We start from the raw sequence: 11,171 nt of genomic DNA, 5'->3' as shown, positions 1-11,171 counted from the left end.
GAGCATGCCTTGGAGCAGTGCTGCCTTTGAGAGTTTCTGGTGCACAGGCAGGCAAAGTTTGGAAGACTGGGAAGGGAGCAAATACAGCATCTATCTTGAAATGGGAAAAAGAAAAGCTGAGGAATTATAGATGTATTGGCTTCACTTGAGTAAAGGTTAAAACAATACTACAAACCACTTCAAAGTAACTAGAAGTGTGTGTGTGGGGAAGAGGTGATTAACAGTCAGCAGTCCTGAAAAGCTGCATCAAACGAAAATTGATTCTGTTTTAGTGGTAGCCAGAGGGCTATTGAAAAAGCCTTAGATAGCTGCCATGTATCTTGACTGTCACTTTTGGCATTTTTGCAAGTAAACTGGGGATACATGCTTGAGAAAAAAATCACAATACAGTGAGTGCCAAACTTCTCGGGAAAAAAAAAAGTCACTAACAATAGGTATCAATGACTGATTATGAAACTTGAGACATCCATCAGGGATGTATCCTATCCTGAGTCTGGTGTTCAATATTTTCTCCTACATCTTGGCTGACAGACTAAAGAACACACTTAGTACATCTGTGAATGGCACCACTCTGGCAGGAGCTAGAAGTGCATTGAAAGATAGGATTAGAATTGGCTAGCTGGAGAAATAGTCTGAAAAAATTTGGATGCAGTTCCACAAGGACAAATGAATGATATCCATTGACTGATGAGGCATTGGCTCTGCTGGATAAGGTAAAGCATGCCCTGGAGCAATGCTGCCTTCAAAAGTTTCTGGTCCACAGGCAGGCAAAGTTCAGAAGACTGGGAAGGGAGCAAGCACAACATCTATCATGAAACAGGGTAAAAGAGAAGCTGAGCAATTATAGATGTATTGGTTTCACTTGAGTAAATGCACCTTTGACAATCCCAGGAGAAGAAACAATTATTTTAAACTGAAGTAATGAGTTTTATGTGAGATAATGCAGGAAGAAAAACCTCCCCTGGGAGACAGACACTGCAGTCCAGGAATAGGCAGTTTGAAGAACAGCCGTCACTGGACTATCACGAAGACATTTATTGGGAATGAGAGGTGAGACCCTGCTTTGAGCTAAAGGATGGATTTGATGACCTTTTGATATCCCTTCCTGTAGTTTTTGTTTTCATGATAGCTATGGTAACCCATCTGTGGGATGATGCTCAGCGATGCATTTGTACTGGAAGAAGGACACAAACCATAGCCAATGGCAACAGCTCCAGAGTCTTCAGGTAGAAGGGACAGAGCAGGGCAGGAATAGTGAGCACCACTAGTTACCCAGGAGAAGCTGAACAACCTGCAAAAACAGCTCTGGCATTGCAGCATGGGATTAGAGTGCTATGGTACCAGTCCACAGTGCTGCTCCATCAGTGTCACCAGCCTCTAACTGAAGAGAGAACTGACCCTGACATAGAGAACTGACCTTGACATGGGGCAGTTGGAACAGGGCACAGATTCCTGGTGACATTGCCTTTTAGCAGCTTTGCTTGCATTTTCTGACATTTCATTCATATCCATATTGACGCTGCTTGCCCCTAAGCATGTCTGATGTGTTTCCTCTTCTTTACAGAGGAAGAGAGACAACTTCAAGCAAACAACCGGGATTTTAACCTGCAGTTTGAATATGCTGTAAGTAACCAGCATATGTTGCTTCATGCAGATGTAGTCACAGATGTAGCTGCATCTGCTTCATGTCTTGGATGTTGTTTCAAGAACTGCACGTCAGCTATGGCTCTGCAAACCAGGCAAACATGTGCCAGATGAACTGCTGGGTCAGCCTGCAAAATGGGCAGTTGAAGGAGATATGATTCTGGAAGAGCATGTCACAGTGACTTACATGCTTCCAGAAAATTATTTGTGAGTCAAAGCGTTTCCAGGATCAGACTCCAAGGCCTTTCAATAACAGAACCTGTGGGGTGTTTTGTGTGGAAATGTGTCTCTGTTTAAGGTAAAACATGAAAGGAAATGTGTCAGTTCCTCAGCTCTTGCAGTGAAATTCTCTTTGGCAGAAAGGTTTTGAACCTGGCCCTTGTGGCTTCCTGCCAGCTTTTCTGCCAACTTGTTAATAGCCTACTTTGTTTCACATTGTGCCATGGAATCTGTGACTCCAAGGAGCACCTTGACACAGGCTGGCTTGACACCTGGCCTGGGTCTGCCAAGCTAATGTGCCAGAGAGCCCCGTGGTCAACTTGGTTTCCAAAGCTCATGGACTATTTGTTGGTGCTGTGTGCAGAGGAGGACTAGCTCAGTCACCAGACCTGTCCTGCTCGCCTGCAGGTCATCACTTCCGTGAGACCATCCCGAAGCTACATACTTTCTAAATGTTTGCAGCTGCTGATTAATCTTGAAATGATTTTTGTGAATTTTTGTCCACTGGATGTCTGAATTTCAGTGGCAAAATTAATTATTTGGTTTTACTCAAGAGCTCCTTTGAATCATGTTTTGGTTTAGGGCCATCACAAGTATTTTCTCAGTAAGAACAGAAAAAAAATCAACATTTCAGAACACTGTAATTTCATGTGAGATAGAAAGTTCGACTTGCCAACAGGTTTGACTAATGGCAACGTTAACTGGATGGTTTTTAGTGGTCACCTTTAATCCATGAAATACAAAACACAGGTTAAAGACTTCCAAGGTCCAGAGCTGCTGCATGTGTCCTGAATATGAAATACATGGAATTTAATATATGTAAAGGACTATGCAATGTGAATATCTTATCAAGCCTGGTGATTTGAGACTGGGAAAGTGCACTTGTTTTGCACAGAACCTGCCAGTAGCATATTGGGGTGGATATTGCCACTATGTATGGATTTGTTATCTTCCATTGAGTAACTGCAGCATAGACTATGTGCAGCAGTGGGTCAGGAAAGCAGGAGGGAGATGGGAATTGATATCAGGGTAGAGAGAACAAGCAACTCTTCTAGTTCTGAGCTATTTCTGTGGAAAGCCATTGCATGTCACTGCTTCCCAGCTGATTGCTTGCATGGCCAAGGATTTGCAAATAACTACAATTAAGTAGACAGCTTAGAAAACTCTTCAGAGTTTCCCTAAGTCTGTGATTAGGTATGAAAGTGGAGGCTCCCAAAAAGCCATCTCAATATAATCTGTTAAAACTTGGCAGTGAGTTTCAGTAATCCTGCCCCTCTTTTTGGTTAGCTGTAACTCATGATTTCTGGGGTCCAGTGTAGACTGAGGCTTAGGGGATCCAGAAAACTGCCCCAAAAGAGCCAAACCTTGAAGTGGTAAGTGGATGGTGAGGTACTAATACACTCTGAGTGGTGATGCAAGCACTGCCCTAACTCTACAGGGCTGCACATCATGACCCAGACTGCTTATTTCCAGTAAATTCTGGCAAAAGTTCAACTTATTAACTCCACATTACCACAGTGTATGAAAAGGACTAACCTTGCTTGTAAATTACTTCACATCCCATGCTATAGAGATATATATATATGTATATGTGTATGTGTATGTATAGTGTGCATCTGGAGATGCATAAAAGGGAGATAACCCTCCCATCAACATATGCATGATGCTCCTGAAAGTTAGCTCTTCCAGGCAATGGTCAAATTTGGGCCCTGCCTGAACACAGTGGGATTGTACTACTAAGCACTAGGATGTGATCCAGGGAGAAAGGACCACCAAAGTTCAAAGAAAACCCACCAATATAACAAAGCTTATAAAGCATTTTAGGCAGAAAAAAGACACAGGAGTGAAGTGTACTTTACTTGGTAACTGAAGGCCACATTAGCCATAAAACCTATAGAACAGGTTCTTGTAACAAAGCTAGGTGAGGCATTAAATGTTTCTTTAGGGTGAGGCAGTTGCTGAGAAAGGCCAGTAAGGAGAAAGGAAGGGAAATGCAAACAGAGGCATTGCGTATTGCCTTAGTGCTGAGGCCAGGCTCTATGTCCCAGCTGGTCTGAAGGTTTGAGGCTTTCACTAAAAAGAGAGTTTCTATTATGTAGACATAGATCAAAGGTACGGAGGTGCTTTGTCCTCTCAGTGAGAACAGGGAAGTGGGAAAGTATAATCAGAGATGGGTGTGTTGTCCCTGAATACCCCTGTCCCTGGTGGGACTTTGTCCCGTCCTGGTGCAAAGTCTACAGGATATCTGTGAAGGCAGAGGAGAGGAGCTAAGAAAGACTTGAAAACTATTGTGTGTGGAGTCTGACATCAGCTCTGGCAGGCGCTGAAAGCTAGCCCTCCTGGTATGAAGCAAGACTTCTGAATATGTTCAAACAAGCTTTGCAGGAACCTGATGCTCACCATGGAAAGCCATGTCTGCCAGTGCGTGCGAGGGCATGTCTAGATCCATCACACTTGAACTTGCAGAAGACTTTGGAGAGTAAATTCCCTCCCAGAGCTCATGAGAAATTACATGAGATGCTAAACTACAGTGTGTCCCTGCCGCACTCCTCCAGCCACAGAGCCTCCCTCTAAGCAGGAGGGTTAGAAAAATAAAACAAACTTTAAAACAAGGTGCTGTGCAGTTAACTGGAAGGGCTGAGTGTGAAGGTACGTACTACCCACCAGCTCACAAAATTAGTTAGGAATGACTCAGAAACAAGTGTGAATGACTGGCATGCAAAGGCACTTAGAGCAGCACAAAAAAGGACTCCATATAGGTCAGTAAAAATGAAAAGTCAGACTCTGATCCCCTGTTTATTCACGCCGCAGTGAGGAAAATCATTCCTAAAATCAGTAAGACATTTGTGTGTGTAGAGACTGAAATAAAGTGGAAATCAGTGTGCCAGGTGTGGTACAGCAAGATTTAAGGGCTTTAATCAAGGTTCTTATCTGAGTCAGTTTAATCTGTCTGCACTGTCCTCAGTATGTCCTAACATTCCCCAGTACAGCTACAGAGGGGACTGCTTGTGTGGGTCCACCACAATGGGCTCTCCATCAACACTCTGGAGAAGAAAATCTCTTCTGAAGGCTTTTAATGTTCGCTCTGATCCCAGTTTCCTTTCATTTCTTCGCTTTCACGTTGGAATTTAGCACAGCTGCACTGGGACGTCATGAAGGGCTCCAAAAACAACTTTGAAATTGGCATTCAGACAATAGGAGAGGAAATGCAGGACCTATGAGTCAATGGCAGATTTTGTCTTGGATCAGGATCCAGGGTCAAACCAGCATCCTTTCATCAGAACCAGCAGCAAGAGGGCCACTTGGACTCTGCTTTTGTTCTCTCTGGTCACACAATGAAGTGAAATAGGAGGGATGTATATAACTTCCTATGGCCAATACACACTGCCCTGGGCTGGATCAGCAGCTGAGTTCTTACTGCTTTGAAATTTAATTGGAAAGCCAGGAGCTCCAGTAGTGGGCTCAGACTCTGCTCCCGCTCCTCTGCTTGAACGCTTTGACCTCAGAAGGACGCCTGGTGGATTATCCTCAAGGACTTTATCAGTGTGGTCAGCATGGTGGTACCAACTGCCCTCTCTTCCTGCCTCAACCTCAAGGCTGAAGAGAGTGATCAGGTGAATAAGGGTCTGTGTAGCCCCTGAAGCAACCTGTACTGCTCCTTCTGTGTTTAGGAAGGTGTTAGCTGGATTCATCCAAAGACCAGCTGAGGCAGTGTTAGGGAGCAGCCAGAGCAGGGCTGCCCTACAAGAGGGTGCAAGCTGGGAGTAGAGATGACCACAGCTCAGGCAGAGTTGTCACTGACCAGGGTGCAGCCCTGCAGCATCTGGTTGTGGGAGACAGGTTAGGATGCTGGTAATGGGGCCTATGCTGACCATCCCAGACAACGTGAGGTGATGAACCAGGTCCAGGGCCCACCCAGGGAGCCCAGACAGGAGTAGTGAGAGACAGGGCTGAAGACAAATCTACACCATAGGTCTGAGGTCCTTCCAGGAGGCAGACCTAGATAGGTCCATCTAGGAAACTAGGACAGGTGACAGTCTAGAGACAGGGACTCCTACAGCATAGCTCAGGTGAGGTTAGAAGACCCATGGCTGGGCTTAAGTGAGCTCCTGAGCCCCGGACAGGGATTGTGGAAGGAGAGACCAGATGACATCAAGGCCCTTAAGGCATATTAAAGCCCTGAGAAGCACATAAACGTTGAGCTGTGCCAGATGTGAGTTTCAGTGAAGTCCACAAACTCCTTTGAACCAAGCCCTCTGTGGAGGGCTCACAGAGTCAAAACTCCTACCATACTGGCTGAGAGTCTGGTTGTGTGAGACTTTAACAAACGGAGTACCGTGCTTTGGAGTTTGCTTCCTTTGCACCACTGAGCAGTGATGTCCTCTTCTCTACTCCTCCCTGCCAGGCAGCAGCTTCAGGTATTGAGTCAAGCCAGAGGAGAACACAGTGTAGCTGAAGGGATGAGTAAGAGGCAAGACCTTTAGGTCCTGTATTTGGCCTGTCTGTGAGCAATGACATGAGGTTGTCAAGCTATGCCACCTCTGTGTCCTCCTTCTCACCACTGGAGGACACTCACCACAGTGATAATTAACTGCTCTGTAATGGGATGACACCAGGCAGAAGGAACAACATAGGAAAACGCAACCAGTGACCACATTTTCCTAGAGATTTTCCTGGAATACCTAACATGTGATGAGATCCTGGAACTCACTTCATTAGTGCTGCCAAGAGGGGGTCGAGGGGTTACATATGCTAGACATTTCCATCCTTCTTCTGTTAAAAGAAAAAGAAAGGGGAAAAAAAGAGGGGAAAAAAAGAGAATTGTTGTTTGGATATGAATGTTTCTATTTCTGGTATTTGGTCAGTCTTTTACTCCTGGGAGTTGTGGGTTTTTTTATACAGGGACCTTTACAGGGGCCAGATTAACACCATCACATCCTGTTGCCCTTTCTCAGTCTTCCGGAGAATTGAGGCTGCTGCCCACCATCAGGAATAAAGCAGCGTACTTGGGCAGCTTAAAACTGCTCTGGTCTGAGTATTCTGTACTCCCCATGAAGACAAAGCCTCTGTGGCACCAGATGTGCTGTTACACGGGTTTATGAAATGCCTCCATGAGCACACTCACAACCCTGTGGTCACATTTCTGTTCATGGCATCTGTGTGCTTTCCAATGGCACTGCTGCAGTTAAACAAAATGCCATGGAATTGCACTTCTGCCACCTCCTTGTGAGGCTTTATCGAAACACCTGTGAAAGATACTTCTGCTTCTCAGTTCTTCCATCAGGCTGTACCTTGTGCTACACAAGTACCAGGGAAACTGCCACATGTTGTGGCATAACACCTCCCTGTGGGATTGCCAGTTTTGCAAAAATTTGCTTCAGGCCAGGTTGTCCAGCTGCTAGAAACTATTATGCCACTGAGCCAGGTATTTAAATTCAGATGATCAATACCCTGGCCCTGCCCTTTAGCCCCTGTAATCTAGCCACAAATGAGGAAGTGTCTCTTACTTCCAGTGACTTTTATGGTGAGGAGATGATTTATTTGCTCAGTGAACAAAGGTAGGGACCATCTGCTGAGTTTTGCCCGCAGTTGGACGTCACAGGCGAGCTTCTGAAAACACCCCCAAAGTAACAGCTCATCTGCCAGATCTGGACTTGTGTAACTTGTGGAGGGATGAGCACTATTCTTAGGGACAGCATTTTGGTGGAGTCACACCTCTAGGAGGTGTGAATCAAGCCCCTGAAAAGAGCAGATGAGAATAATCCCTCACCCACAGACAACATAGCTCTGGTGTCAAGTTTCGCATCTGGAAAACTTAAGGCTGATGGCGGGTAACCACGCTCAAGCCTGCTCATTTAGGACACAGATGTATGCAGGGACTGCCCCCAGAAAAACAGAAGTCTAGGGCAGATCTGGGAGTGAGTGTAAAGCTCCCCATTCCCATCTTTGTGCTTATCCCATAGGCCTTTTTTTCTTAGATGTTGATTTTTACAAATCTGCAGGAAAACCATAATTTCAATTAAGGCCTCTCAATACCTAATTGCTGGTACAAAGATTTTTTCCTTTCCATAACTTTTCCCCTTTGGGAATCTCCTCCACTGAAGGCAGAGCGCAGTGAAGGTGAGGCAGATAATGTGTTAGAGGCATTGCTTATAAATTATATCTGCATATGGACAATTTAGCACACTGCAGTGCTGCATGTTCCCATAGCACCCCTCCCACCCCAGAGTCTGGTTCTGGTAGAGTGACAGGGTGTGATGGTGTTAAGCATCATGGAGTAGGATAAGATCAAGAGCAGCGGCCAACTGAGATTTCTCGGTAGCCAACCAAGATATCCTGGAAAAAAGAAGGCTTCAGGGTGATCTAATTTTGGCCTTCCAGTACCTGAAGGAAGCCTACAAGGAAGATGGAGAGGGAAGATGGAGAGGGACTTCATACAAGAGCAAGTCGTGACAGAACAAGGGGCAATGGCTTCACACTGAAAGAGAGTAAGGTTTAGATTAGATGCTGGAAGAAATTCTTTACTATGAGGGTGGTGAGACACTGGCACAGGTTGCCCAGGGAAGCTGTGGATGCCCCATCCCTGGAAGTGTTCAAGGCCAGGCTGGATGGAGCTTTGAGCAATCTGGTCAAGTGGAAGCTGTTCCTGCCTATGGCAGGGGATTGAAACTAGATGATCTTTAAGGTCCATTCCAACTCAACCTATTCTATAATTATGTAATTATAGAATTATTAGAGCTAGAGCTTCAAACGTAATTTGTGATATGGGAATGTAGATCTTTGAACTGGAAAGACTGAAGTGTTCTCTAGTTTGTTATTATCATTTACTATTGATATTCCTTTAGTCCCTGAAGTCCATGAACAAGTTACATGTTGAACTAGAAATCTGCATAGTTATTATGAGGATCTTTTAGTTGTGGTGTTTTATTCTTTTTTTTTCCTGGTGATTAGTTTTAATTATAGATTCCAGAATAATGACAAGATCTGTGATAATACTCCCTCTCCTTATCCTGAGGTCTAAAGCATCTCAGTGTCCCAAAAGACAGTCTGTGCCCAACAATATCATGATCCTGGACAACTATGGAGAAAACATTGGATGTTCAGATTCCTGCAGTTAAGCATTTATGTATTTAAGCTGTTATGTCTGGGGTTTTTACCATGCCTAATGGCAATAGGAAATAAAGTGAATGGCTGTGGTTCATTTGGTGGTTTTCCTGACGTAATTAATAGACAGAAATAGAAGGCAGGAATTGAAATAAACCACTCCCATTCTTTTCTTTTTCCCCTCTGAGATTGGTGCAGGCAAAGATCTATAAACCTTATCTGAGTGTTTACTGAGTAGTTTTTCCCATGTTGTATGTGACCCTCTGAAATCTGTTGACGCACAAAGGTCAAGTCCCCTGCACTTACTTTTTCCTGCAGCTACTGTCTTTTCTTTGTTTTTTTTCCAGTAAGTGACCATTATACTTTTCTTCATAATAGTAGGGAGGAGGCATATTTAGATCCAGTTTGTATTAAAAAGTCTGCTAGACTCCATATCTGATGGGCACAGTCTTGTCAAGCAATATGTATCGGGTTTGCAGAGGATGCTGTTATTACATTGCTTCTGTTTTAGCAATGTCCACGGACCCGGTCTCCAACACAGATGGCAAAGAATTTTGAAATCAACCAAATTTAACCATATGTCATGACATAGAATTAAACACACTTGGATGTGGCTATGTGATGTCAGGAGACAGGTGACATTGTTTATATGATCATCATTGATAAATACCTTTCCTTGCTGGAGTGCAGTCAATGGTAGGATTTGGCTAGCTCTTCCATGAAGGGTGTTTCCATTTCTGCCCTTTTAGAGACTTAGTCACTTGGCTTGTCTGAGGGATAAAACATGAAGTTAATGCTGAAGAACATTGTGTCTGAACATAGAGAAATCCAATAGCTGCCTAAAATGGACTAACTTCCCCCATACACACCTTGCACTGGTAATCTTAAATAATTGGTTTAGTGGTGGAAACATGCTAATGTATTTCAGTGTAGATGTCAAGATCCTGGATTAATGCATGGATTAGAAGTGGGCTATGATTCATACTTAGTAGTTCCTGTCCTCCCACCAGCTTAGCAATATCTAAAGGCTATTACAATACTGCAATCATCATTTTCTCTTCTGTTGAACCAGCAAATCTATTACAGAATGAAGGTGTGCTTCATATCTGCCACCTTGTGCTGTGAGACCTTAGGTTCTCTGGAGTGGGGTTAGTAGGCATCATCTGGAGAGCTTCTAGGGGGAGAAATTTTGATGTACTGGCAATAGTAGGCATACATCCTTCCAAGACTAAACCTGAGCAAGTGTTTGTTAAAATTCACATGAAAAGAAAGTCTAGCACACCTTGAAACTGAAGGGACAGCCCAAGTATGATGCATTGAGCCGATCTGGCTAGTGGCAAGTACTGGACTAGAGTGCTCTGATCTTTGGGGAAGAAAATAGCCAGTTCTGTAATCTTGAGATTGGGTCTTTTTCTGGTTTGCAGAAGACAGATGGTGGGCATCCACTTCTTGTGGCCAGAGGGGCTATCTGCAATTAGAAAAGGAAACTGGAAATAGGGAACAGAGCTGCAACTTGCTTAGTGAAATGGGGAGTTCCTTTATTAGTGGCTGTTTGCACAACACCACATCCAAGTGATCTTTGTGGAATAGAAACAAGACACCCCCTGAAGTCGCTGAGCGGAAAGGATGCTGAATCAGCTGAAAATAATAATAGTGTCATATTCTACCCCTGGGAAGACCTATAGCTCCTGTGGTGTTGTCCAGAAGACAGATGTTTCAAAGGCTCAGACAAGCTATAGATGCCTCACCTGGCATGTGTTTTCTAACACTGTTTTGCAGATGCTACCAGAAAAATAGTTGTGTTCTGGTTACAGTTCTTCATTCTGTTTGTGTATTGTGTAAGTAAAAAGACTATTAATAAAGGGAATATATGTCTCTGTAAGCGACTACATGTACCTGTATCTACCTGCAGCAGCACTGGCATAAATTGAGCATCATGTTTTCACCAGTTCCAAGAAGAATTCTGACTGTTTATCCAAGCTAGGCATGACTGTGTGGGGAAAAAGGAAATGTTTTTGAACTGCTGTTGGAAACAATGCGATTGCTAAATATAAGCAAGTAAAACACAGTTGAATTGTGTTGTGCTGTAATTTTGTTTCCTGTTTTACTAATCCTACTTATTTTCCTTTTTTTCCCCTACAGAACAATTCAATTAAAACATCGAAATACAATTTCTTCACTTTCCTGCCTCTCAACCTGTTTGA

The 11,171-nt window shown here is 43.9% G+C and overlaps 1 protein-coding gene across 1 annotated transcript in view; it reads left to right on the top strand.

The window, feature by feature from the left end:
- Window positions 1–1,564: 1,564 nt before the first annotated feature.
- Window positions 1,565–11,171, top strand: part of LOC103803528 (phospholipid-transporting ATPase ID-like) — a gene marked incomplete at its 5' end in the record, with an annotated part of 39,023 nt that continues 29,416 nt past the window's right edge. Inside the window, 2 exons of the mRNA XM_009076091.1 lie at window positions 1,565–1,623; window positions 11,110–11,165. Of these exons, the coding sequence (XP_009074339.1) occupies window positions 1,565–1,623; window positions 11,110–11,165 (115 nt within the window). The remainder of the gene's footprint in view (window positions 1,624–11,109; window positions 11,166–11,171) is intronic.

Source organism: Acanthisitta chloris, unplaced genomic scaffold, assembly GCF_000695815.1.
Source record: "Acanthisitta chloris isolate BGI_N310 unplaced genomic scaffold, ASM69581v1 scaffold5386, whole genome shotgun sequence".
Taxonomy (NCBI): domain Eukaryota; kingdom Metazoa; phylum Chordata; class Aves; order Passeriformes; family Acanthisittidae; genus Acanthisitta; species Acanthisitta chloris.
This window is presented reverse-complemented; position numbering and strand designations above follow the sequence as displayed.